Source organism: Anguilla anguilla, chromosome 3 (assembly GCF_013347855.1).
Source record: "Anguilla anguilla isolate fAngAng1 chromosome 3, fAngAng1.pri, whole genome shotgun sequence".
Lineage (NCBI taxonomy): Eukaryota > Metazoa > Chordata > Actinopteri > Anguilliformes > Anguillidae > Anguilla > Anguilla anguilla.
Window position 1 is genome coordinate 66,544,904 of NC_049203.1, and position 26,795 is coordinate 66,571,698.

General features: G+C 46.5%; 1 protein-coding gene across 1 annotated transcript in view; it reads left to right on the forward strand.

The window, feature by feature from the left end:
• Window positions 1-161: 161 nt before the first annotated feature.
• The window catches only part of cps1 (carbamoyl-phosphate synthase 1, mitochondrial), a 55,181-nt gene continuing 28,547 nt past the window's right edge, over window positions 162-26,795 (forward strand). Inside the window, exons 1-25 of the mRNA XM_035411204.1 lie at window positions 162-521; window positions 2,887-2,996; window positions 3,729-3,873; window positions 4,404-4,493; window positions 4,747-4,803; window positions 5,060-5,152; window positions 5,590-5,679; window positions 6,283-6,411; window positions 6,971-7,077; window positions 7,635-7,776; window positions 8,636-8,713; window positions 8,921-9,019; window positions 9,488-9,583; window positions 10,066-10,255; window positions 11,487-11,644; window positions 11,873-12,001; window positions 12,531-12,675; window positions 12,994-13,204; window positions 16,239-16,437; window positions 17,164-17,340; window positions 18,523-18,641; window positions 23,222-23,363; window positions 23,726-23,791; window positions 24,208-24,271; window positions 25,171-25,352. Coding sequence (XP_035267095.1) covers window positions 402-521; window positions 2,887-2,996; window positions 3,729-3,873; window positions 4,404-4,493; window positions 4,747-4,803; window positions 5,060-5,152; window positions 5,590-5,679; window positions 6,283-6,411; window positions 6,971-7,077; window positions 7,635-7,776; window positions 8,636-8,713; window positions 8,921-9,019; window positions 9,488-9,583; window positions 10,066-10,255; window positions 11,487-11,644; window positions 11,873-12,001; window positions 12,531-12,675; window positions 12,994-13,204; window positions 16,239-16,437; window positions 17,164-17,340; window positions 18,523-18,641; window positions 23,222-23,363; window positions 23,726-23,791; window positions 24,208-24,271; window positions 25,171-25,352 — 3,138 coding nt within the window. The 5' untranslated portion in view covers window positions 162-401. The remainder of the gene's footprint in view (window positions 522-2,886; window positions 2,997-3,728; window positions 3,874-4,403; window positions 4,494-4,746; window positions 4,804-5,059; window positions 5,153-5,589; window positions 5,680-6,282; window positions 6,412-6,970; window positions 7,078-7,634; window positions 7,777-8,635; window positions 8,714-8,920; window positions 9,020-9,487; window positions 9,584-10,065; window positions 10,256-11,486; window positions 11,645-11,872; window positions 12,002-12,530; window positions 12,676-12,993; window positions 13,205-16,238; window positions 16,438-17,163; window positions 17,341-18,522; window positions 18,642-23,221; window positions 23,364-23,725; window positions 23,792-24,207; window positions 24,272-25,170; window positions 25,353-26,795) is intronic.

A 26,795-nucleotide genomic window follows, 5' to 3' on the forward strand; every position in this document is an offset into this window, starting at 1 on the left:
TTACAAAGAAAGCAACGCTGCACAGGACACTCGTTGCTCCACACCAGAGCGTATAATGCTCAACATAGGGTCTCACCCATGCTCTGACCCTAAATCCACATCGAATGCAGCTACGCCAATCATAGACGAGAGCGCGTTATGAGCGAAGAGAAAAGCAACTTTGCATTCTTTCCCACCCTCTGTCCCATCCAACTAGCTACTTATAACCAAAGCGATGAGACACGCGGACAGCTGAGAAGTACCCTTCCCCCAGATTTGTCAAATAGAAATTTGTTCTTTAAAGAGCATTAGTTGTTGGCATACAATCCCGGACAAGTTCTGCTGGCTAGCTAAATTACTTTACTCTTTGTAACCTAAGAAATAGTTTTAGCTGGGTAACTATACAAAACAGCCAACGCAGAATGACACAGATTTTGAGAGCATATAATGTTGCCAGAACCCTAAAGCACGGATGGTCCTTAGGAAGAATCAGCAATTTTGCCGCCTGGAAATCAAATGGAATTAGATTATTTAGTGTAAAGGTAAGCCAACGGCTGCTTCTCTAGCTCGCTCCATCAAAATCGACGTGATCAATTTTTCATCTGTGTAGATTGTGCACGCAAATTTGCGAGTACAATCTATCTGGGATTCACTTATCTTGTGTTCCTCCAACAGCGGATGTAAATTGCTTGCGATAATGCACCAGTCGCAAAATCTAGTCGTTACCTGTTCAACACGTCCTTAGTTAGCGGCCACACAACCTGTACATAGTATTTATTTATCAATTCAAATTGTTAAAGAAATTACATATGCAGCCAGATGCAACATTCCACCATGCTGCATGGGTAATTTCTTTATCATTGAACGATTTTGCTATCTTACTAACTGCTTATCAAAGTTTGAAAGTTAATGTCTTGTTCTGGGGTGCCGTTCGCTTGCTGCATTTATTGGATTGTTTTAATCAGCATCTAGGTGTCTGTTTAAAAAAAAATTTTTTTTTACGTTTGCAGTAGTAACAATGTAAAGCGCACTACATGGGCAAAAATATGTGAACACCTGACATCCAACATCTAATCCGAAATTATAGACATTTATATGGAGTTGATCCACCCTTTGCTGCTGTACCAACCTCCACTCTTCTGAGGAGGCTAGATGTTTAGTCTATACTAGATGTTCGAGCATTTGCTTCCATTCATCCAGATGAGCATTAGTGAGGTCTGGCTCTGATTGGGCGATTAGGCATGGCTCCCGGATGTCTTAATAAATACAGTTTGCAAGAGAACAGGTATTGTGTTGCTGAAGCAACCACACTAATAACTGATGTTGTCTTGGATTTTTCAGTGGGAGGAGTTACATGCACTGGCTTGACTTTTTCTTTAAAATTTTTAATTGAGGCCTGCAAGCTACGATGAAATTGACGGTGATCCGGGATGCTATCTAGTAAAACTAATTAAACATATTTTGCAATTGTGTCCCAAGTTGTGACCCAGTATAGTCCCACAAAAGGAGACCAAATCACATTAGAATTATTTATTATGATATTGTATTGGTCCTGCGATAGATTGGCGACCTGTCCAGGGTGTATTCCTGCCTCTTGCCCAATGCACGTTGGGATAGGCTCCGGCACCCCACGCAACTGTTGACCAAGATAAGCGGGTCTGGATTATGGATGGATGGATGGAATATTGTTTTGGTGAAGGTGCTGTGGTACTTGAAAGAGACATGCATTCTTGAAAATAGTGATTGTTCTGCACAAGCAGCAAGGTTACTGTTCCTTCTCTAGATATGAATATTGGAATGTGAACAAATTCCATTATGATAGGATGTTGATTCTAAGCAATGATCTGTCGGCATGCTGAAGCCTACGTTATTTTTCTTTGTCACGGACACACAGATGACTGCAGCCATTCTGTGGAGCTTATAACCAGGAGAGAACTAGAAATACTGATTAACACGTTTGTGCGTGACAGGGTAGGAGTAGGGCTGTGGCCATGCAAGAAGGGGGTTCTGGGTTTGAGTCCCAGCCGACTCTTAACTCGTGAAGGTTGCATGTTCTCCCCGTGTTCGCGTGGGTTTCCTCTTGGTACGCTGGTTTCCTCTCATTTAGGGAAAAACTTGAGGGAAAGCACTGAGATGCCACATTTATTTGTTTATTTATTTAAAGGTCCCTTTCTCACTTGAAGTTGACCTTTGCCAGGTCACATGTCAAAGGAGGAAATAAAGATGATAATGAGCAGCTGTTTTGAAATCAGAGTGTCTTAAAACCCTGAGGTGGTCCTCGCTGAGAATTGAGTTGTGTGGCAGTTCATTAAAAAAATGATTACGTGTGCTTTGAGTAGCATCTTTATAGTCTGGGTGTGGGTGTATGGTGCATGATTTACAGAAACCTGTAAAATGAGTTTCAGCAAGGGTGATGGCTTGAATTGTCCACACACACACGCACACGCACACGCATACGCACACACACGCGCACACACACACACAGTACGTATTATTTTAAAAAAATCATTAATATTAACATTACTGTTACTATCTTAATATTTGGATAAGATTGTGTGTGATTAGATGGTAAACCTGTAGCCTATTGTGCCCATTAGTGAATTGTTGGAGTCATGTGCTGGTTCTGCAGGCCGAGACCACTGGCTCTGCTGCCTTGCTGCTTGTTGGTTTGCCAGTCTGTGCTCAGTAACAGTGGATTATTCATTACTGTCAGCAGCAAACTGGGTTTTTGTATATTTTTATACTTTGCATTTGGTTGTCTTTGACAGTGTGTGCATTGTGATAGACAGTGTGCAAGTCCTGTAATGAGCGTTGTTCGGGCAGTTTTTTCGTACGTGAAGAGCATGTTTCGGCAGTATGTCGAGAATCTGACCTCTGACCTTTGACCCCACCTCTCCGCCCCCCCAGGCCCAGACTGCACACCTGATCCTGGAGGACGGCACACGAATGAAGGGCTTGTCCTTCGGACACGGACGCTCTGTCTCCGGGGAGCTGGTCTTCAACACGGGCCTGGTGGGGTAAGACCGCACACATCAGAAAGAAATATAGATAAAATCGCTGTGACGTCACCCATTGCCTCTCCATGGGCTTGGTGAAAAGCGTTTTGAACCCTGGGAAGTGCAGTTTGTGGGTGCCGCCATATATATATATATATATATATATATATATATATATATATAAATTCCATAGAAAATTAAAAAGTTTATATAGAACAGGATGTATTTTTCATTTTAATTTGCATCTTTCAGTCTTTCACTATGAAAATCTTCTGAAAATATAGCAAAAACTAGTTTCCAAAATGGCCCTTTGGGGAAAAAAAAAATCAGGCCTATGAGAGAACATGGATATTATATGCACACCAATAACACACTGACAGACCAAGGCACAAACTTTTTATTTATTGTTAGTAATAAGGTTTTGGATTTTTTTTTCATTGTGCGCATATTGCAGTTTAAGTGGGGTGGCATTAGAAAAATATAGTCAAATTTACATAAGCACACTTGTCAGGGAATTTGACTTGTAACAGAAGGCAGATTATTATTATTATTATTATTATTATTATTATTATTATTAGTAGTAGTAGTAGTAGTAGTAGTAGTAGCGGTGTTGGTTTTGGTAGTCTTAAAGTAGATATTAGGAGTATCAGTAGTAGTAGCAGCAGAAGTAGTAGCAGTAGTAGCAGTAATAGTAGTATCAGTAGCACCTGTTGCCAGGATTAATTTCATGACGCTCCTCCTTCTCTGGCACAGTTACCCCGAGGCCCTGACTGACCCCAGCTATAGAGGGCAGATCCTTACCCTCACCTACCCCATCGTGGGCAACTACGGCGTGCCCAACACCCAGGAGCTGGACGAGCTGGGCCTGCGGAAGCACGTAGAGTCGGATCGGATCCAGGTGAGACGGGGGTCCTGCTCAGACGGAGCACACTGCCCCTCTCATAGACTGGTTTAAATGACACCTTCAGGGATTTCCCTGGGAGTTAGCGGTATAAAGCAGCCTATCCAGGCAGAGGTATTTAAACACACTGTAAGCCACATACTGTACATCCAGCGTTTTGAAATTGATGTTGTTATAATCAGATTCTCCTAAAGCACAGAGCATTTCTACAGTGTCTGAAGGATGCTGGCGCTCTTCTGTAGAAGATGCTTATTATTTTCTAGTTTTTCTCGCTATTATTATTAAATGCGTGCATCAAAGAGTTGCCGGCTCACTGGAAGCAGCACGCAGGAAGCTTATTAAAGCGTAACCCAGGGGAAGTGTTTGTTGAGGACGGCGTACCAAATAATTGCCTTTGCAAGGATAATAGATAAGGGCTTGTTTATTCCTATTCTTTCTCAAACGCTTTGGCAGATTTTCTTTTGGCAGCCGGCAGCCCTGGGGATGCTGTAATAACGTGCTGGGGGGGGATGGGGGTGTGTCCACAGGTCTCAGGGCTGTTAGTGCAGGACTACAGCCACGAGTACAGTCACTGGAACTCAGTCAAATCCCTGGCTCAGTGGCTACAGGAAGAGGAGGTATCTTGTTTTTTTTTAAGAATCTCTGAACACATCATTTGTGTGATTTTTGCTTGACATCAGTAAAAGGCCTACAGTACATAATGCTAATGGTGGAGGCGGAGGGGGGGGGGGTTGCTTGGTGTACCATAAGAGTGGAGTTTGTCTCATATGTTATACATATATATATAAGGTTGTATACATTTGTTTATGAATATATTTTACGTGTGTAATTGCTTCTCTGTGAGCTGAGCCGGTGTGTTTGTCTTTAAAGGTCCCTGCACTGTATGGTGTCGACACCAGAATGCTAACGAAGATCATCCGAGACAAGGTGGTGCATTCAAACTTTCACCCAAACCACCACAATCCAAATTTGTTTTCTGACAGTAGTGGGAATTTTCAATTTTCGAGAAGTGTATTTGTGTTATAACTACCTTTCGTTTACATAATTTTATTTTTTTTTCCTTTTCTCGCAGCAGGCTTTCATTATGTTGACACGTTAAATTGCACAGATAGGCTAAATATTACAAACTAGAAATATGTGTAATGCTGTTGGAAACGACCTTGGGAAACCCTTCAATCTTCAGGGCACAGTTTTGGGGAAAATGGAGTTTGACGGGCAACCAGTGGAGATTTTCGATCCCAATCAACGGAATCTTGTGGCCGAGGTGTCGACGAAGGTGAGACCAGTCTGGCTCAGTGGGCGGTCCATCGCCATTTAAAAAAACAAAACAATTATTTTCAGTGAAATCCACTGAAGGAACAGTGACACAGACTTATGTCTTTGTTCTGTTGCACCCTGATATGCTTGATGACCTGGACCTGTTCGGTTCGGTGTGGGGCGATATAGCTCAGGAGGTAAGAGCGGTTGTCTGGCAGTCGGAGGGTTGCCGGTTCAATCACCTGCCCTGAGCGTGTCGAAGTGTCCCTGAGCAAGACACCTAACCCCTAATTGTTCCCTACAAGCTGATCGGTACCTTGCATGGCAGCCTTTCACCGTTGGTGTGGGAGTGTGTGTGTGAATGGGTGAATGAGAGGCATCAATTGTAAAGCGCTTTGGATAAAAGCGCTATGTAAATGCAGTCCATTTACCATTTACCATGTTCTGTTCTTTAAGGAGACCGTGGTGTTCGGGAAAGGAAACCCCATAAAAGTGGTGGCTGTTGACTGCGGAATCAAGCACAACATCATCCGACTGCTGGTGAAGGTGAGAGAGCCACCGTGCCCTCAAATTTCTGTGCTATTCTGCAGGCATTGTAGCATCATTGCTGTGCTGGTAAGCACTTTCCCAGGGCTAGTTTATACACTTTATACAACCTGCTACACTGCAAGAAAACCCACTCTCAACAAGTATTCTAGTCTAATATTTAGGCTAATATTATTTCTGTAAATTTTTTGCTGAATAAGACTACAACATTGCCAGTGAGGTGAAAGAGTCTGTGACTCATTTAAAGATTTGCCAATGGGGTAAGTAAATATCACTTGGTAAGCAAACAGTAACTTAAGGCAATGTTTTCTTTTTGGGAGAGCTCAAGAGAAAAAAAAAAAAGATTTAAAGTCTCAGTACAAAACTAAAACAGTCGCTGAGACAACCGTTTTTTGAAGTGTTCAAATATGTATTTAAACACTTGAGCTCAGAATTTAAACCTGTAGCTTTCTATTGTGAACGATAATCTTTACACATTTTGTTGTACATGCATTTACACAGCTCTGTATTTAGAATCCATAGCCTTATGGTATGAAATGTTGGGGTGCGCTGCTGATGCGGGGAGTGTCTGGGTGTCTCTGGTCGTGTGTGTGTTGTGTGCAGAGGGGAGCAGAGGTCCACCTGGTGCCCTGGGATCAGGACCTCCTCAGTCTGGAGTACGACGGCCTGTTCATCTCCAACGGCCCCGGGGACCCCGCGCTGGCCGGGCCCCTCATCCACAACCTCCGCCAGGTACAGTCAGGGGCCAGAGAGAGAGAGAGCGACCAGGGGCCACAGCTCGTTCAGTGTGGGGAAAACAGGCCTAAGATCCTCCTTATAGTCAGGCGATGGTTTTCCAACCCTGGTCCATGGAGAGCCCAGAGAATTCCACAACAGTCTGGTCTGTGGCTGAATCTGCATTCTGAATGAAAGTGCACAGTTATGTGCACCTTTCTGCTGTGTAGATCACGCAGGGATTGATCAGACAAACGGACGCACACTATCCTTTTGATGATGCTAGTAAGCTTGTACGTATGACCAAGGACATAGGTCTCATTTCAATGTTGTAGGGGCCAATAAACAGGAATGTTTTTTTTTTTGTTTGTTTTTTTTTTTTGGGGGGGGGGGTGGCAGGGACACTAACAGGATCACCCAGTACAACATGATAATATTGGGGGGGGGGTAGCATTTAATATTTTCCCAAAGTTGGGGGGGGGTGTGTCCCCTTGTCCCTCCTGTGATCACGGTCCATGCCTGTAGTGAGTGTCACACATTAGTAGTAAATGTGAATGGACGTAACCCGTGTCCCCAGGTGCTGGAGAGCGACCGGCCCCAGCCTGTATTTGGCATCTGCATGGGGAACCAGATCACCGCCCTCGCTGCGGGGGCCCAGTCTTACAAGCTGCCCATGGGAAACAGGTACATAAGCATCTGCCTTAACAAGTGCTTTAGTCTTGCTGTGACACTTACAATCTTTTTTTTTTCTGTTTAGTTGAAATTGGTTGGTTTTAAGTTACTGTTTGACGAGTCACATTTACTTACCCCATTGGTACATCTTGAAATGAGTCTAATTGTCTAACTGGTGAATTTAGTATTATTTCACAAAAAAATGTAAATACGATTTTAAATCTTAATACAAGACTAACATGATTGTGGCGATTTACTATTTTTGGTTTTTCCAGTGCAGACAATGGGTTTTAATTATAGAAAAATACCGCTCAGTTTCCCAAATGATAAATTATGAAATACTGAAGTGTTTTGTGAGATAGATGTGAAAAACTCCACTGCTTTCAATTAGCAGTAGTGATTGTTACATCAGCATTAGAATGTTCATTTAAGAACATTATAATCACATATTTGTGACCTCACACCTTAATGGGTTCATCTATGGGACAGTGACATAATCGGTCTTGTTAACCAATGGCAGCGCCTTCCTTCAGGCTCACCTCTCCTGCTTGCCCCCCCTCCCCCCCCAGGGGTCAGAACCAGCCAGTGCTGAACCTGATGACGGGTCAGGCCTTCATCACGGCACAGAACCACGGCTACGGCATCGACAGCCAATCGCTGCCCCCGGGCTGGAGCCCGCTGTTCGTCAACGCCAACGACGGCACCAACGAGGTTGGTCACCATGACGACCCGGCACCAAACCCCATCGCTCTGATGTCACCATAGGGATTTTCTCTTACAGTCGCCTTGGTACTAGGTATTTACCAGGTAAATATGTGGCAAAAAATAGCACATAATTGGATAATTACCACTATTAAAAAAACCCCCAAAAAAACTACGAAACAAAAACAGAAATACTTAGAAACAGCTCTTTTACTTGTACTTGTGTGCTTTCTTGGAAATTAGATAATACTTTCTAACTGAGATGTTTTCAAGAAAGTGTTTTCTAAATTTCTGGGAAGTACACAGTTAAAATCAGGCTAAAGCAGCATTTGACAACTACACAGTAATCACTTGAATTGGCAGGTGATAGAGAGGAGGTGTTTCTGAGTATTTCAGCTTTATTTACCTATTTTTTACCGGTGGTAATTGCTCAATTATGTGCTATTTTACAGCGTATTTACCTGGTACTCAGGGAACTGCAGAGGGAAGCGTTACCAAGGACTCTCTCTGTATTGGAAGATAAGAAAAGAACATTTTATACAGAGAGAAGTGGGAAAAAATGTATAACATGCTCATCTGACTTTAACATAAATGTCTTGCCAGTACTTGACATTTGCAGTGATCTTACTGTACCAAGGTTGATCTGTTACTCTAACCCTAGCCACCCCAGTTCAGAAAGTTAAATCCCTGCCAAAGTTGTAGCAGGTGGGCCGATGTGTCTCCAAACCTTTTGGACCCTGTGTGTTTGATTGTCTAAAAAGGCCTGAAGTGTTATGAGTCAAAGTCATATCAGTCATAGGCAGTGTGTTTTTGTGTTGGTGTCCCAGAAGGATTTATCACAAAATATTGTATGTCTTCTTTCTCTTAGGGGATCATGCACAATACCAAGCCCATCTTCACAGCGCAGTTCCACCCCGAGGCTAAAGGGGGCCCCACTGACACTGAGGTATCTCTGCTCACGGGCCTCCGTTTACAGGCAGCCAATCATAAACTCCATTTCCTCATTAGTGACAGAGACGTTGATGTATTTTCTCTGCACGGTAGTTGGTCACCAAGGCAGTAAGAGATCTGCACTGGGCGGGTGTGATTCATTGGACTGTCGACGGCGTGTAATTCAGGTGAAACTGAGGTGACCTTTTTTTTATTTTTCCAGTTCCTGTTTGACGCCTTCATCGCGATGATAAAGAAGGGAGAGAAGGAAAGCATCTTCTCTGTGATGCCGAAGAAAGCGGACGTTCCCCAGCGGCCTCAGGTGTGTCGCTAAACCCTGCCGTGCGAATGCGGGTCTTTCAAAGAGACGCTTCGAAGCAAGGGCACGTGATATTAACTGCCTAACCTCTCTATTACACCAGCATGAACTCTTTACAGCGCTGTTATTGGAACACAAAACATTGAGCATTTTGTAGAGGTTCAATACAGTATTCATGAACACTTCACAATCCAAGAAAAACATTGGTCACAACTATTATTATGATTGATATTATATTATCGTTATTATTATTATTATTATTATTATTGTGTATGTGTGTCTGAGTGCTGATGTGCATCTTCTGTGTGCAGGTGTCATAGAGCACTGTGTGTGTGTGTGTGTGAGAGGGAGTGTTAATGTGCGTGCTGTGTGCTCTGTGCAGGTGTCATAGAGCACTGTGTGTGTGTGTGTGTGTGTGTGTGTGTGTGTGTGAGAGAGAGTGTTAATGTGCATGCTGTGTGCTCTGTGCAGGTGTCTAAGGTGCTGGTGCTGGGGTCTGGCGGTCTGTCCATCGGTCAGGCCGGGGAGTTTGATTACTCCGGGTCCCAGGCGGTCAAAGCCATGAAGGTGAGCGGCTCGGGTGTGCGGGGGTTTGTGCAGGGCCGGCCCTAGGTTTGTATTATGCAGACACTCTATATGTAAGAGTGTCTGCATCAGGGCTAATTACTTCCATCTTTTTATGGTTAAATCTAAACAAATACGTTATGAGGGACACAATGGGTAGTTAGCATCTCACATGGAAGCTTTCACCATTGATCACTTATCATGTGTAGTTTTAATGCTTATTATCATGTGTATTTATAAGTTATAAATGTGTAGTATCACATCTATGTATTATAATGTATTATAGTGTGTATTATGTGTATTTATGTTATAAAGTGTATTATCAGCTGTATCTGTAAGTTGTAATGTATTATAATGCGTATTATGTGTATTTATGTTATTAAGTGTATTATCAGGTGTATCTGTAAGTTGTAATGTATTATAATGTTGTCATGTGCGTTTATAAGTTGCACATTAAGTGTTCCCTGTGCGCTGTTTCTCTGCAGGAGGAGAACGTGAAGACGGTGCTGATGAACCCCAACATCGCCTCGGTCCAGACCAACGAGGTGGGCACCAAGCAGGCCGACTCCGTCTACTTCCTGCCCGTGACCCCGCAGTTCGTCACCGAGGTCATCAAGATCGAGCGTCCCGACGGCATCCTGCTGTCCATGGGCGGCCAGACCGCCCTCAACTGCGGTGGGTTTGCCCTCAGCTCTCTACTCATACACACACACACACACATACACACACACGCACACACACATATACACTCACATGCACCTACACACACAAGCACACACACTCTCCAACATACACACACTCGCTCGTACACACACACACACATGCTCTCAAATACACACACACACACACACACACTCGCTCGTACACACACACACATACTCTCAAATACACATACTTTCAAATACACACACACACGCACACACACGCACACACACTCACTCATACACACAGACACACAGACACACAGACACACACATGCACGGACACACATACACTCACAGGCACCTACATACACACACACTCTCTCAAACATACACATGCGCACATGCAGCTACACACACGGAGACACACACACGCACACACATGTACACATGCACGTACACACACGAACGCACACCTGCGCACACGCATCTACACGCACGGACACACACACAAAAACACACACACGGTAAAAGAGGCTAAAAGAACACAGGATATCTTCATACAGTGTTCGTTAATTTGTTTGTTAATTTAGATACTTATTCTGCCGTCCATTGTCAAGCTAATTAATTTAGAGCTGGTGTGGGTTTGCGGTGCATAATTTAGCTGTGCAATCAACCGCCAGAATATTTGCACATTTTAATATTAGGTGATCTAGGGAGTGAAATGAATGTTTTTCTCTTTTCAGTCGGGGGAAGTACAGCGTGAGCCTTTTCATCTCACGTATGTGTAATTGGCCCACGTTTCAGGGGCCTCAGCTGGGCTGGGTTAAACAAGGACTGTAAGACTTTTCCTTACTCGTTCCCCTGAACTGAGAGGAGTCAGTGGAGCTGAGTTATCAGCTATCAAATCATGTAATCTTAAATTGTTTTTAAGTCAGAAGTGCAGTTCTGTCAGATTCTCTGATGTTCTGGCTTGGAGTTTGCACTTTAAAATGGGGGGTAATATAAAAATGCAGGGGCTCCCTGGGGGTGTGAACAATCCTACTCTGTACTTCCTCAGCTATACTACTTAAGCCTTAGTATTAAATCAAGAATGTGTGTGTGCGTGTGTGTTTGTGTGTGCATGTGTGTGTGTATAATATGTGTGTGCATGTGTGTGTGTATAATATGTGTGTGCATGTGTGTACATACGTGCGTGTGTGTGTGTGTGCATGTGTGTACATACGTGCGTGTGTGTGTGTGTGTGTGTGTGTCTCTGTTCTCAGGAGTGGAGCTGTTTAAGAGCGGGGTCCTGCAGCAGTACGGGGTGCAGGTTTTGGGGACCCCGGTCGAATCGATCATGGCCACCGAGGACCGTCAGCTCTTCGCCGACAAGCTGACGGAGATCAACGAGAAGATGGCGCCCAGCATCGCCGTGGAGACGGTGAGGTCACGACCCCTCAGCCGCTAGGTCTGTGTAGCAGCGGGCGGTTGTCTGCGCTAGCCTGGCGGTCAGCTTCATGCCGTTAAAACAGAAAGACCAGCCCCTGCTTTTTCTATGAAAGCGATCTGATTTTCTGGCTTATGATGGACATCGACGAAGGCATGCGGGCGTTGGTCTTTTTAAGAGCGGCTGTCCTCACCGGGCTTTTCGTGGCTCGTGCCCCCGCAGGTGGGGGACGCCCTAAAAGCGGCGGAGGAGATTGGGTACCCCGTCATGCTCCGCTCGGCCTACACGCTGGGGGGGCTGGGCTCGGGCCTCTGCGGCAGCAGGGAGGGGCTGGAGGAGACGGCCAGGAAGGTGAGCGAAACAAAAAAGCCCCGCCGCGTTCGCTCTGGGGCACGCGGCGTGTGTGACAAGGCCAGGGGCGTGGAGCGCCCCCTGGTGGGCGGGTGCTCTCTGATGCGCAGTAGCCGTGAGTGTGAGTTTTGGACCCTGGAACTGAATGAAGGTAACACCGACAGCGCAACTCAGGGTTGCCAGATTGCCTGGTTTTTGGTGAGATTGGCCAGTTTTCAAAGTTGTACGGGTCTTGGTTTGGCATCCTGACTGGGCTATATAATGTCCGGTCTGAGTGACTGATCGGGAAGTTTACCGTTAGTTTATAAGAAATTTGTGTTTCAACCACTCCACCGGTCCATGATCCGTTCCATTAGCAACCGCTAACAGTCTCAATCAATTCCCCCCAGTCTGACAAACTCTAAATCTGGCAACCCTAACTGCGACCCTTCTCGAGACAGACGCGTTGAGATTTGCTCTGCTGCTGAAGAGCTGTGACTCTGACACAGGCCTGAGGCCTTGTCCTGATTGGCTCTCGGGCGTCTTTCAGGCCCTGGCCACCAGCTGCCAGGTGCTCATTGAGAAGTCCCTGCTGGGCTGGAAGGAAGTGGAGTACGAGGTGGTGAGGGACGTGGCCGACAACTGCGTCACCGTCTGCAACATGGAGAATTTTGACCCTCTGGGGATCCATACAGGTACTACTCCCATCCACATACAGAATATCCTACCGCTAGCCACAAAAGCTCCACTCCAATCAGCACACAGAACAGAGGCGTAGCTTCAACCTATGCTCATAGCTGTTTCATTAGCCAAATTGTGTACGTCGTTTTCTTTAATCTCTCTTTAAAAGTTTTTGCTAGGACGTATATTATAAGTCATTATTATTCTACCGTGACGTGGTTCATTGAGATGCACCACTGTTCAAGTACACAGTCGATGAACTCATTTAATTATTAAGCTCTTTAATTTGCGTTCTCTCTGTTTCTTTCCCGTCATCCCGTTCCTCTCTTTAGGGGACTCCATCGTGGTGGCGCCCAGCCAGACCCTGTCCAACGAGGAGTACCACATGCTGCGGGAGACCGCCATCAAGGTGGTGCGGCACCTGGGCATCGTGGGAGAGTGCAACATCCAGTACGCCCTGCACCCGTCCTCCCTGGAGTACTGCATCATCGAGGTCAACGCCCGCCTCTCCAGAAGCTCCGCCCTCGCCTCCAAGGCAACCGGGTGAGATGTGCCCTATGAATGCTTTCAAAAGCAGGTTTTTTTTTTTTTTTTTTTTTTTAAGAAGGTTTTTCAGAATCCTAAGTCAATGTTCTAGAACTAGAGCAGGTTACTTTGGAATGCTTTTTCAGAATCCCAATTCTGTTATGGAACTCCACTGCTTTCAATTACCAGCAATGATTGTTACAGTACATCAGCATTAGAACGTTCAGTAATGAACATTATGATCTCTCATTTGCGATCTTTCAGCTTAAAGGGTTAACAGGGCACGTGGGGGAGTTTGAATGCTCAAATTGTTCAAAAGCAGTTCAAAACCTCGTTTGTTTGGCACAAATCAAGTATACATTTTGTATGGTAGTACAGGAAGCCTGATTGGCTCATTTTGCTATGCTGGGCTTACTAATAGTAGGTCTGAGCTATTGTATGTTTTGTCCTTGATAACATCGCCCCATTGCTTTGTGTTTATCTCCTTGATTGCAGCTATAACTGTTAAGGGTCCAGACCAACCAACCCTCTATGCTCCATTTACTTTACAATCAGCATTGCTAGCTGCCTTAACTAGATCATTTGCTTTGATCTCTGATTATCTCTTTGCTCCAATGTGGTGCTGTTCTCATCCCTAATTGGTGGATTGGTCATGAAGGGACCTCCGAGAGGGAAAGTGGCATTTAGTGAATAGTTTTTTCCCTGTCAGATTAAATATGTTAATTATTCATTGTGTTGCACATTTACTAATTAATTGTGTACTCCCACTCTACAAGTGACTGGTGTTTATATATTTGTCCCTTCCTGGCACCATTCAGACGCATTTTGTTCCCTAGGAAAATAAATAAAATGTGTGCCTTTGATTTCTTCAGAAAAATGAAGTCATGATCCTCAGGTCTTGAGCTGTGCTTTTTCAGACTGTCCACTTCCTGACATTTCGCCAAGCAGTGGTCATCCTTGAAAAGATGTAATTCAGTGTGAGTGCTGGTGCATGGGCTATGTACTGTAGGGTGACTTATCTACTCGTTTTTCAAAGTCTCTCTGGACTTTGCTGTCGTTTCAGAAACTCACTCTTGCACGTTTGATGAAATGGTTTCATTTCATATGTGCATTTGACTATTTCCACAACGCTGAACCCTTTATACGGTTCATCCATAGCAGTCTCCTTAAGATTACAGGCCTTCACTGCATCACACAGTTCCCGAAAGGACACAGAGGTTGCCAAGGCTAATTTAGACGCTCGCAAGTTGTGTTATTCAAGCATTTCTTGGCTATTGCATAAAAAATGAAGACGTCTCCGGCATCTCTTTGTCACGATTACGTTAATTGCTTGTCTGGGAGTGGCGGTGTACCCAGAAACGAGTGTGGAACCCTTCTCTCTCTCGAGCTTCCAGTAGATCGTGGTCGTTAACTTTTAGAGTCGAACGTCTCTGAAGCATCAGCTCTGAGAATAGTCCGAGAGTGGCTTTGAAGCCACAGCTGGGAACGGGACAGTAAAGCTGCCAGATTTTGCGGTTATTCCCCTCCTTTGTGTGAGGATTTACTCACCACCGCTCACGCCGGCCTTAACTCTGGAGGTAACGTCGAGGAAAAGTACCTCGGCAGGAAGGAAGCAACGTGAGCTACCTGCTCTCAGAACGCAATAGAGACCGCATCCTTTGGTGTCAACATGCTCCCTTTAACTGGTTACCCTGCACCGTTCTGCTCACAGAAACACTGTAGAATGCTGAGGTGCATAGGGGACCAGAGAGAGAGGGTGGGAGGGGCCAGGCGGTGAAACCTGGGATTTAACAGGGAACAGCCCTGAGTACCAAAAGCCCTTGCTTCTCATTGAATTCAATGTAAAAAAAAAAAAAACAACAACGAAAAAAAACAAGGTGATTTTAAAACCAAAGTAAACCTCATTGGTCAGTTTTTTGTGATCATTAATTTCATTATGTGTAGTGGTTTGTGAAACAATGGTTGTTTTGGTCCAGATGTTTTGGGAAAATATTTTTTTAAATGTAGCTTAAAATGTTTTAAATGTATTTTTTTAAAGGTATTTTATTACATAGTATGTATTTTTGCAATCTACTTTTCATATGAAGCAGTACCCATTGTAAACGTACACCACACCACTAATGGTGTCATTTGAAAACCTAAAAAAAAACATTGATGGAGGAAAAAAAAAACTAAATCGAAACTGCAAGTCTAGCTGCAGCTGACAATCAGTGCAAAAGGAGAATTGGAGGAAACACTTCAGCTCTATGTGCTATTCATCGAAAAGGATGAAAGACTGTGTTTTTGTTGATTTAGCTCTGCGGGACACTGAATTACCTCCCAGACGGGAGAAGTTCAAGTTCCCTGTAGAGAGGATGACCCACATCATCAGTGTATTTCCAGAATTTCTTTTAGATCCTTTTTTTTTTTTTTAAAAGTGTTGTTGCTGACTTGTAGATTAGGGTCAGGGATCCCCTACAGGCACCGTTAAAAGGATGCCATCTGCTTCTTCAAGTTCAGCGAAGTCACTGCACAGATCCTGAAATGTCCATAACGCATGGATCTGATAATGCTCGCTGATGCTCTGCGTTTATCAGTCCCCCCCCCCCCCCAAGCCCCACCCCCCCTCGCAGTACACCCTTATTGCGTCCCGGTATGTGAAACGGTGTGACACGCAGCGTTTTAAATGCACAGCGCACGCTAGCAGACGAGCAGCAGGACGCACATAAGGTATTAGATAATGTGTTCATTATGGGGGCTGCTGCTGTTAGCTAGCTGGTGCGGGTCTTGGCAGTTCCACATTCGCCGTGCCATCTGTGCAGTGAAACACAGAAACGGGTGGATGGGTAGAAAAGAGAAAGGATAAACGGTCAGTACATAAACATAAAAGAGATGGTAGCAGATGAAAAAGAAAATATATATATTTGTTTTCTAAGGCAGTAGCTTGCTTTACTGTGCCCCTTTTAGACAGCTCTGTCTATGAAGTCAAAGACACATCACTTCCTGCTCTCCGAGTGCGACGAGCGCTTTATTGAGTGCCCGCGCGCGCCCGTCTCCCTCGCCCCGTCCTCAGGTACCCCCTGGCGTTCGTGGCGGCGAAGCTGTCGCTGGGCATCCCGCTGCCCGAGATCGAGAACGCGGTGTCGGAGAAGACCACGGCCTGCTTCGAGCCCAGCCTGGACTACATCGTCACCAAGATCCCGCGCTGGGACCTGGACCGCTTCCACGGGATGTCCCGCGAGATCGGGAGCGCCATGAAGAGCGTGGGGGAGGTGAGGGGGCGTGGGGGGGGGCGGGGGTGTCACACGCACACCTGCACGGACGCTCGCGCGCGCTGATATCAGTGAGCACGCTCTCACGGATACACGCACATGCCTACAGACGTGCGCTCTCACGCACGCTCTCACCAGGTCTTAGAAATGACTGAATACGTCCTAACCTCCATTGTCCGAAGCATATTATGAATTTGCTGATCTCTGATCAGTGCTAATGTAGTGCTGACACTAATCAGTCCCTCTTCCGGGTTTGGCTGGGCGCCTGCATTTATCCAACTAAGTCAGTAATGCTGCTTCGTGAAATACCTCCCCAGGTTAAGCACCTTGCTCAAGGGTACAACCTGTCCTACCTGGGAGTCGAACCTGTAACCTCTGCGTTACAAACCCAGTTCCCCCTGCCGCCCGTCTGCGTCGTTGCCTGGTGACCGTTCTTCCTCTTTGTTCAGCTGGGGTCAGCGAGAGAGGCTGTTTTGCTGCTCTGGCTGTGTCTGAGTCGGCGGTGTGGTATGATGGCTAGGGAGCTGGCCTTGCAAGCAAAAGTGTGCGGAGGGATATCCCATAATACTTACCCTGCTGTTGTTCCCGTAATACTTTACCTGCATTTCCTCAGTATATATCCAACTATATAAATGAATGCTCTGTACAAGCTGTAGATAAATATCTGCTAAATGCCCGTAATGTAATGTAATGAGTCAGTACCACCCCCCACGCCGTGTCTCCTAGGTGATGGCAGTGGGGCGCACTTTTGAGGAAAGCATCCAGAAGGCCCTGCGCATGTGCCACCCCTCGGTGGACGGCTTCGTGCCCCACCTGCCCCTCAAGAGGGCGTGGGGCGCCCAGCAGGACCTGCAGCAGGACCTGGCAGTGCCCTCCAGCACCCGCATCTTCTCCCTGGCAAAGGTAGGGCATCCCCATCCCCAAGAACATGCCCCTACCCCTACCCCCCCCCCCCCCCCATAAAATGCCCCCCACCCCCAGGAACACATCCCCCCCACTTCCAATAACATGCCCCCTGCCCCAAGAACACACCCCTCCCCCCACCTCCAAGAACATGTCTCTACCCCCCCCAACAAAATGTCCCTAACCCCCAATGACATGTTCCCTCACACCTCCAAGAATATGTCCCCCAACCTCCAATACCATGCCCCCCCCGACCACTTTGAAGAACATGCCCAGTTTTACCCAGTTGTGCAACCACAGCCATGATTCAGGACGCATATCCCATAATGGCTCAATCGTCTCTTAATCTGAATGGGCTGCTTATCTGGAGACTTCTCTTCATTAGGAAGTACCTTTGAAGCTTGACTGTAACGGACAGGGAAATATGAGTGACCTGTGCTGGGCTTTTTGATACTAATAAAAAAAGACAGGTACATCTTTGCCTTTATCTGGTGACAGTTTATCCTCTTTGTTCAGCTACTGATCGCATCGTAGCCCTGGTAACAGCCCACCTGACATCCACAGGACAGTGTTATTGGTTATTGGCTGTCACTTTTTTTTATATACTCTCCTTGAAAATATCCCCTCAGATTAAAAATAAATAAATAAAGGAAAATACCAGCAGGCTGCCACCGTCTGAGAAAGGGAATATTTCACGAGTGTCGAAATGAAATTATTAATGCTGGCAGATTTATTTAGGAGTAATGGGCCAAATCATATTACTCTCAAAAACATCAATAACTCTCAAGGTTAGCCCTGCAATGCTTCTGCTGTGATATCGCCGCGTTCTCCGGGCGGCTAATTTAATTCCGAGCCGAGTTATGTCTCCCATTACTGGTCTGTGGGCTGTCGATTGCCCCGCATTGATTGGCTGAGAGCCTCGGAACCCTCTCTGCGCCACGGCAACGGCGCGTCTGAGGGTAGTTCCGGAGGGGGGGGGGGGCGGCGACTGGGATGGTCACGGCTCGGCGCGCGCGATTAAAATGCGCGAGGCGCGGCGAGCGGCGAGCTCGCGATTAGCGAGGCGGCGAGCGGGGATCTGTAGCTACGCTGCAGTGGGTATAGTAACGATGTGGGTATATAAAGGTGATTTGAGCTGTTGGGAGTTTCCCGTTTTTGTCTCTTCTCCTCTCGCGACCCCAGGCCCTGCACAGCGGCCTCGGCGTGGACCAGATCCACCGGCTGACCGCTATCGACAAGTGGTTCCTGCACAAACTGCGGCGCATCACGGAGCTGGAGCACCACCTGGGGAAGTTCCACAGGTAAGGGGCGAGGAACGCCTGTGTTGAGCTCACTTAGAAACGCAGAGCTGTCTTCTCACCGGGCCTCGTTCACGAAACGCGCGTACGATCACATTCGATCGTAAACTGCGCGTCAGAACGTTTCCGAGAACGTTTCGGCATTCTTGATTTTTTTTTTCTCATCTGTATTTGTTCATGGCTGTTTCCTTATGCTAATCACATGAACAGGATTGCTCATGAAATTTAGAAACAGTCAGCATTCATCATCTCATACAGCTGGGATATGCACAAAAATAAAGGTCTGCACGTCATGAATCCCGTGTTGGGATTTTTAAGAACAAAAGTTATAGTTAAAAGAAAGAATAGTTAAAGAAAAGTTTTGTGAATGAGGCCCTGTGTCTTATTTGTTGCTGTTTATGAACCAGCTGAAGAAGGTGGTGAGGGAAGTCACTGATTTTTGACAGGCCTGCAGTGACAAATTATAACCACTAGGTGGCACTGAAAGGACACGCAAAACCCATTCCCTAGCTCCTGAAGGACTGTGGAGAAATCGAAAATAAAATAATTTAAAGATATTCTCCAAGACAGACAGAACAAAGGAATCCCTGTACAAAGATTTATCTTAACAATGCCACTAATGGGCGCAGACAAAAGAACCTTGTATTCTTTAAAACACAGTTAATTAAAGAACAAGACTGTCTGGCGTGAAAAGCCCGGGACGGGAGCAGCAGTCACCCTCTCCGTTCTTTAAGAGTCGAGCCGGCGAGGAGGAAAGGGGGGGCGATCCATTCACTCCTCCCCTCGAGCTAAAGTGAATCACTCCCGCGTTCGCGAAACCTTTCTGTGACATTCTGAAAGGATTCCGCGCTAGCCTACCCCTATCGGCGGCTGCGGAGGGGGGACGGGTCGCACCCCCACGCACTTCCCGCGAGTTCCCGTTGCTGTCTCAAAATCGAGAGGATGGCTGTTCCGCACTGAAGTCTGTTCTCTCGAAGCAAGTTATTAGAGAAGATGGATTGTTATAAAACCCTGTGCTATGGAGGATGGCTGGAGGCACCTACAAGTCTGATTGTTAGCAAACTTCAGTGTGCATTAACGAAAACCCAGTGCACTTTTAAGAGATGATTTTCAGGGGCCAGGATCGTTTTCTGCATTGTTGCCTACTTTTTATTGAGATTTTGAGAAGCCTGCATTCATAAAAAATGAATGTATTAGAGGGTATACTTATATTTCAGCCCAACTCAATTCAGACTTTACTCCCTATTGTACCAGTGAGTTGAAAGCATTCCAGAAATGAATGTTGCGCCGGCATTTTGTGCACTACGAGACCTCCCGAGAAGGCTTTTGATAAAGCATTACCCATCCCAAGAAGCAGATGCGTTTGGTAAAAAGGTAAAAACCGCAGGCAGAGGCGTGACGTCTGACCCTCTGCTTTTCACCTGTCGAGCCGCGGAGGCGTCTGAAAAGGCTACTCACCTGCGCGGCGGGCTTTTCTGAGGAAATCCAGTCGGAGGGGAAGCTCTGGAAGAGCCGGGTTTCGCATTAGCACTTCACAGATCCGCGCCTTTCATCCGGGCCTGAGAGGAGATCCGTGTGCCTCTCCTGCCCCTGTCACCCCCCCCCCCCCCCTCTTGTGTTGGATCTGGGAAGAGGAGGGGGGGGGGCGGTCTCTCTGAAGACTAAGTTCAAGAGAGAGACCTCGCGTCCATCCTCACCACAGATGAGTCACGTTTCCCTCCAGTCGCTCTCTGACACCGTCCACCGAGGCCTCCTGAGGTCTTCCTGATAGGCCAATGGCGTGATGGGCTTAAGATGGTGGAGGTTGTAATTGACTCTGTGGGAGGTCTGTGGGAAGTACTGTGTGTGTGTGTGTGTGAGTGTGTGTGTGTTTTGGCCCTTTTTGTGTGCGCGTGTGTATGTGCGTGCATGTGTGTGTGTGCGTGTGTTTTTGTCCTGTTGCTGAAGGAAAAACAAGAGAATGTCACATAAGGTGGCTAACCCTTATCAGTTTATTTTAATACACACAACACAGGTTCCCAGAGCCTGAATAAAGGGTGGTCTACGGTGTGTGATCTAGTCTGTGTGACAGCACCGCCTGTTCTCATAAACTGGGATCAAAGGAGAAAAGGACTGCAATGTTCAGTTTGCTGTCTGAGCTGGGGAGTTCTACTGAGCATGCTCAGTGCAGGCATCCTAGCGGTCCCTTCACAACTGAACCCCACACCCAGCCAGTGCTGGGATGACCCGGCAGAGCAGGTCAGGGAGGGCAGGGAGGCGAAACGGTTCTCTCTGTCTCAGTTCTCGGCTCAGCCCTACCCCCCCCCCCCCCCCCCCCCCAACACCCAGCCCCCGCCCCCACCCCCCCCCACAGCGTGCGAGTATGTGCGCCGGAACACGGACGAGACGCCGTTGTTTTAACCGTCGCCGCGACAGGTTCGGCGATTGTTAATGTAAGTGTTCAATAATGAACGGGCCGCCCCCGGGGTTCCAGCGCGGGTCCGCTCCGGGCCCTGCAGGGGAGCGGGACGTGCGTCAGGCATATCAATTAGCGGAGAGGAACAGAACGGTCTGCCCCCTCCGCAGGCCCTGTGTTCCTCTCCTCTCTGCCTTTTATCCGTCAGACCGCGGCTTCCGCGCTCCGTCCTCAGCGCCTCACGCTGAAGAACAAGGGCCCTCGCCGAAATGGAGGAAAATTACCGTCATAACAGCGGCGGCGCTAGCGGGTGTAGCCGTCTGTAGCAGCGGCGGCGTCTGTGGGAGTTTATTACAGAGACGCTGCTGGTAGCCGCAGCGATAGTTGCAGTGTTAGTTAGCAGCAGCAGCTGAAGTGGTTGTTTTTTTTTGAAGAGCTGCTGATTCGTTGTCTGTCTGTAGAGGTGGTGATTGGTTGTCTTTTTGTAGAGATGGCGATCATAGGCTTGGTGGCGGTAGTAGTTATGGTAACTGCAGTAGTGATGCTGGGGGAGGAAGAAGTAGGCTAGTTGGGATGGTAGACATCGTTGTGGTCATGGTAGTTAGTAATGGTAGTGGTCATGGAATTTCTATGCATGATAAGAGAAAATTGTGCCGTGTTATCTTGAATTAAAACGACGAAAACATTTTAAAAAAATCTAATCTACTTTTTTAGGATTAGAGTTGCATAATGTAAATATTAATTAGTGTTCTTACACTGTAAATGAAATACCATCTTACAGTCTCACCAGGGCCTGTAACAGACATCAGTGAGGAAGACCAGCTGCAGTATTTCAAGCTGCCTCTGCACTTCTCTCCTTAAAAAAAGGCAGGGATGTTTTCTTTCTACAAAGCCAGGGAGCTGTCCTGGGACTTGGATCCACTTGACATTTTGGATACGGTTACGGCATAACATTCTTCAATTATTTAGCACGTTAAAAAAAAAGTACGCATCGCGGCACAAGGTTTTGCTTCCTGTTTTTATTGGACACTTTTTCCCCGAATATGAAATTTTAATTGATTAAATAGAGTTTTTAAAAGCGCTCATCGCAGAGATGGTCCTCCGTGGACCTCCCTAGTTTATTTATTGATGGTGTATTGATCTTCCTAGACTACCGTTTACAGAGATATTTGACAGAGCAAGTCGGCGAAGCCTTAGCCGTTACTGTTACTATAAAAACTCCCAAATCCGAGTACAGGTGTATGGAAGGTGACGCAGGGTATGTGTCACGTAAGACGGGCTTCTGTCTGCTCTCTTAAAAACAAACAAAAAAAAGTTTTTTTTCCAGTTTACTTTCTGTATGGTTATTATTGGACTTTGATTTACAGTGTATTTATTGATTTATTTTTTTTAAGAAATAGCTTGTTGAAGGTGAGTGATAAGATGCCTGTAAAAAGTCCCTGTCTTAGTTCTCTTTCACCCTTTGGGTTGTACGGGGTCAGTTTTAAGGCTGTAATTTCATTGTGCAGTCTCGAACCTTGAACACATTTCTTTTTAGGGTAGTTAAAACAACAGAAAAACTTTATGGAATACAGGGCAACCGATATTACACCTTAAACATTGCTAAATGATGGTAAAATAGAATTTTTGTTGATTAAAAATAATAATGAATAGAAAACGCATTTAATATTTTTTGTAGTTGTATCCACTCCACATATTCTGTCGTACTGGAAATAAAGAAAAAAAAAGAAAAAATTGTAAATGATGGTAAAATGATTTTTTAATACACTAAATTCTTCCTTTTGGAAGGAATTTTGCCAAATTCCATAAGTAATGACAGCACAGGGTCTTTCTTTGGAAACGTTTGTCCATAGAATGTCCTAAATTCAATAACAACAGTTATTATATGCTGTAATGTCAATTATTATGGTTATAATGAATACGGCCATTATGAGGCAGACCTTCAGCTGCCTCATAAAGTATTGTTTGATATTTCAGCATTATCAGTGCACAGATCTCTTCTCTTTGAATATTGATTTGCCAGAAGCTTAAAAGAAATGACAAAAAAAAATGGACCTTCTACAGTACCTTTGGCCGGGGTACCACAAGATCCTATTTTAATGATCACATGTAAATATGAAGGACAGTCCTGTGCTGGGCTGTATGGAGGCATTGTGTGGCATTGTGTCTTCTCTGGCGTCTCCTGCAGCTCCACGGTACCCCTGGACCTGCTCCTGAGGGCCAAGCAGGACGGCTTCTCTGACCGGCAGGTGGGCCAGATCCTGGGCTGCACGGAGGCAGAGGCCAGAGAGCTGAGACTGAGCCAGAACATCAGACCCTGGGTCAAACAGGTGAGAAGAACAAACGCTGGGTCAAACAGGTGAGAATATCAGACGCTGGGTCAAACAGGTGAGACCAGCAGACCCTGGGTCAAACAGGTGAGAAGAACAAACGCTGGGTCAAACAGGTGAGAACGTCAGACCCTGGGTCAAACAGGTGAGAAGAGCAAACCCTGGGTCACATAGGTAGGAACATCGCCATGGCTCAAACAGGTGAGAACATTAGACTGGGTCAAACAGGCAAAAATATCAGGTCTTGGGTCAGGCAGGTAAGAGCAGCAGGTTCTGGGTCAAATGTGATTAAAGCTCTCACACGTGGGCTTGACCTCACCCTAGCAGGAGCACTGCCCTAACGTCCTGCTTTCTTCTGTCAGATCGACACGCTCGCTGCAGAGTACCCTGCGGTCACCAACTACCTGTACTGCACCTATCACGGCCAGGTGAGTCCCCCCGCCCTGCCGACCCAGCAGCGCGTCAGCTCGACTCCCACTCATCTCCCCATAGTCAGTCCTGATGTCAGGGCACCTTTTTGTAGGTACTACTACATCATATAAATGCCAATCAAGATAATCAGCGTGGAAAAATAGTTTCCGCCCACAAATTCGTCTGTTGATGCAGTGCATAGTTTGACAGTTTGATCCGAGTTTTATGAGCCAGGCTCAGCTTTGCTGTATGAGCTAATTTGCATAGAGAATACCTTGTGCTAATGAGATGAGCACTGAGACGCAGCTACTCCAAGCATTTTTAACAATGATGTAGCAGGCGGAGCCTGGCTGAAACAGTGAGTGCAATTACTACTTAAATTCACCTTATCCACTGCATTGTCTTCTAAAATGTCTTCCTTTCTCCTCTCCAGGAGCACGATTTGGACTTTGCGGACCGGGCGGTCATGGTCCTGGGGTGTGGCCCGTACCACATCGGTGAGTCGCAGCCTCTTTTTTTCGGCGCTCCGTTGCCTTGACGGACGTTCCTGTCTCTCTCTGTCCGGTCGCCGTCCAATTTCCCTGCTGGGACACACCGAAAGTGACGGAGCACAGCTCTGCCCTTTGTAGCCGTCCCGCGGAACGCCAGCCATCCATTTTATCGCCCTGGCTTTCGGCAGAGCTCCTTGTCTGTCCGAAATGTAGTACTGTTCCAGGTAACTTCCCCCCTGGATAGAAATGTGGGCTCCTGATGCACCGGGTTCGAAGTTAAGACTCTCTTCTTGGTCGGTTCCTGCTTCAACACGGCTCATTTAGTTTGTTGTTATTTCACGTTTAAAGAGTGTGAACGGAGGCTTCGGCCTACACCGTGGGGCAGTGCACTCGCTGGCTGCCTGGCTGTGAAGTCCCTCTTTTTAGGGGGTGTGGTTTTGAGGGTCACTGAGTCGCTTTAATGTCTGTGTGTCCAACGACTTTTATAAAGTAAACCAAGAGGGAAAGCCTATGCACACCTACACCAATGTCTTTACCTGGGTAACTTCTCTGAAAGGTAGGTTAAAAGACAAGCTGAGTAGAAGCAATCTAGCTCTCAAGATATAGCTGCACCTGTAAACTGTCGGTCTGGATTATTTTCCCTGTTTTATTCTTCTAAATGAAGTTGTATATGTGGAATTATGTTTTGACTGGTCCAGCTTTTTTTTGTTTGTTTGTTTTACTCAGCTTGTCTCTAGCTTTTGTAGACGTTGCCTGGGTTAGGAAATTATTTAACTGTCATCAAGTATGATAATTTACCATCCACAGCAGACTGTGAGTTCTCTTTGTTTGCCCCACTGGCGGGGAGACACACGAGTTTCTCAGAGAAGTGAAGCGCTCTCTTTTTCGGACGGCTCCCCCTGCAGGCAGCAGCGTGGAGTTCGACTGGTGCGCGGTCTCCAGCATCCGCGCGCTCAGGCAGATGGGCAAGCGCACGGTCGTCATCAACCACAACCCCGAGACGGTCAGCACCGACTTCGACGAGTGCGACCGCCTCTACTTCGAGGAGCTCACCCTGGAGCGCATCCTGGACATCACTCAGCAGGAGGTCAGGCTGCCTTCCCATCATGCACCACTCTGTGGTAGTTTTATTTTTAGATGGGAGGGGGGGGATAGTCCTTCCTTGTCTCCTTGTTTCTGTGCTCCCTAGAGGCGAATACCTAGCGTCCTCTACTTCTCTTATCCCGACAAGTCAGAAGTAGCCAAGTGGACGAGCCAAGTACTACAGGCTTACAGATATAGGAAACAGGATTTTTAGCTACCATTCTCCATGGCTATGGAACACCTTACAAAAGCAAACAAAGCTAGACAATCTAGTCTCCCTGTCTCCCTAGAGTTCAAAAACTAGCATAGAGCGTACTCGTTATTTGCATTTGAACTGTGTCTTGACTTGTCACTCCTTATTGCCATGTCTCTCCTGCATAAGAGATCATTAACCTCGAGAGACCTCTGGTTAAATAAATAAATATGTGAAATCAAATAACAAGGAAAGACAATTGGGACACTGCCAAGTCTGAACTCCCATCGTTGTTTGACATCCGATCTTCAGAAGCGGCTACTCGTTCAGCCGATATTTTTTTGGTTGAATTGATTTATATTTTTTTACATGAATAAGCATCAGACTGGCGAGCACCAATTTAAAACCCATTACAAATATTAGGCAGCAAAAGGCACCTCTCAGTCAGTCTCCCTCAGTCTCTCGTGCGTAAGGACAAGAGCGCTTTCAGTGACCCGCAGTCCCCTTTGGAGGAGCCGCCAGGGTTTGTGTCTGGACTGGAGTCAGCTGCAGTTCCTCCGCCTCTCACTCGCTGATGCTTCCACTGTTTTAAGGTGGGGCGCCCCCTGCTGGGAGACTCATGTCAGTGCACCACTTGCCAAGCAATCCCCCTCCCCGCCCCCTGCCATCACCCGTAAATAGAAAGTAGGGAAATAACAGGTTTCAGTTCATCCGTGGACCGGGCGGATAACAGACCAGCGGATGGCTGGTTTATCCCGAAGCCGGTTATGAGTTCGGCCGCGATCGGAGACGCGTGCGGCCCCTCGACACGCCGGATCGGGGGGGCTACTTCAGCCGCAATCGAGCGCGGAGCGGATGAAGGAGGAGGGAGGAGATGGACGGACAGACAGAGAGGCGGAGAGAAACAGAGAAAAAATATGAGGCTAAAAAAAGGAAAAAAAAAAGGCTTGCACTCGAGCAATGAAGTGCCCAGGCGTGTCGCTGTCATGGAAATGACTTCCCCTTCTTCCCGGGCTTGACTTCATGTCTCGTACTCATCAACAATCCTAAGCATATGTAGCCATCTTTAAAAACAAATGAATATTAATCCTGCCCAGATCGCGGTAAATCATTGAGGTCATTGTGGCGTATGGTGCTGTACGTGTCATCTCCTTGTACAGAAACCCATTCAGCTCTTTTGCACCGTTACTGGAGGTGAGCCTTGTTGCTTACCTGCGACCTCCCTAATCATCTGTCCCATCCTTTAAAATTCAT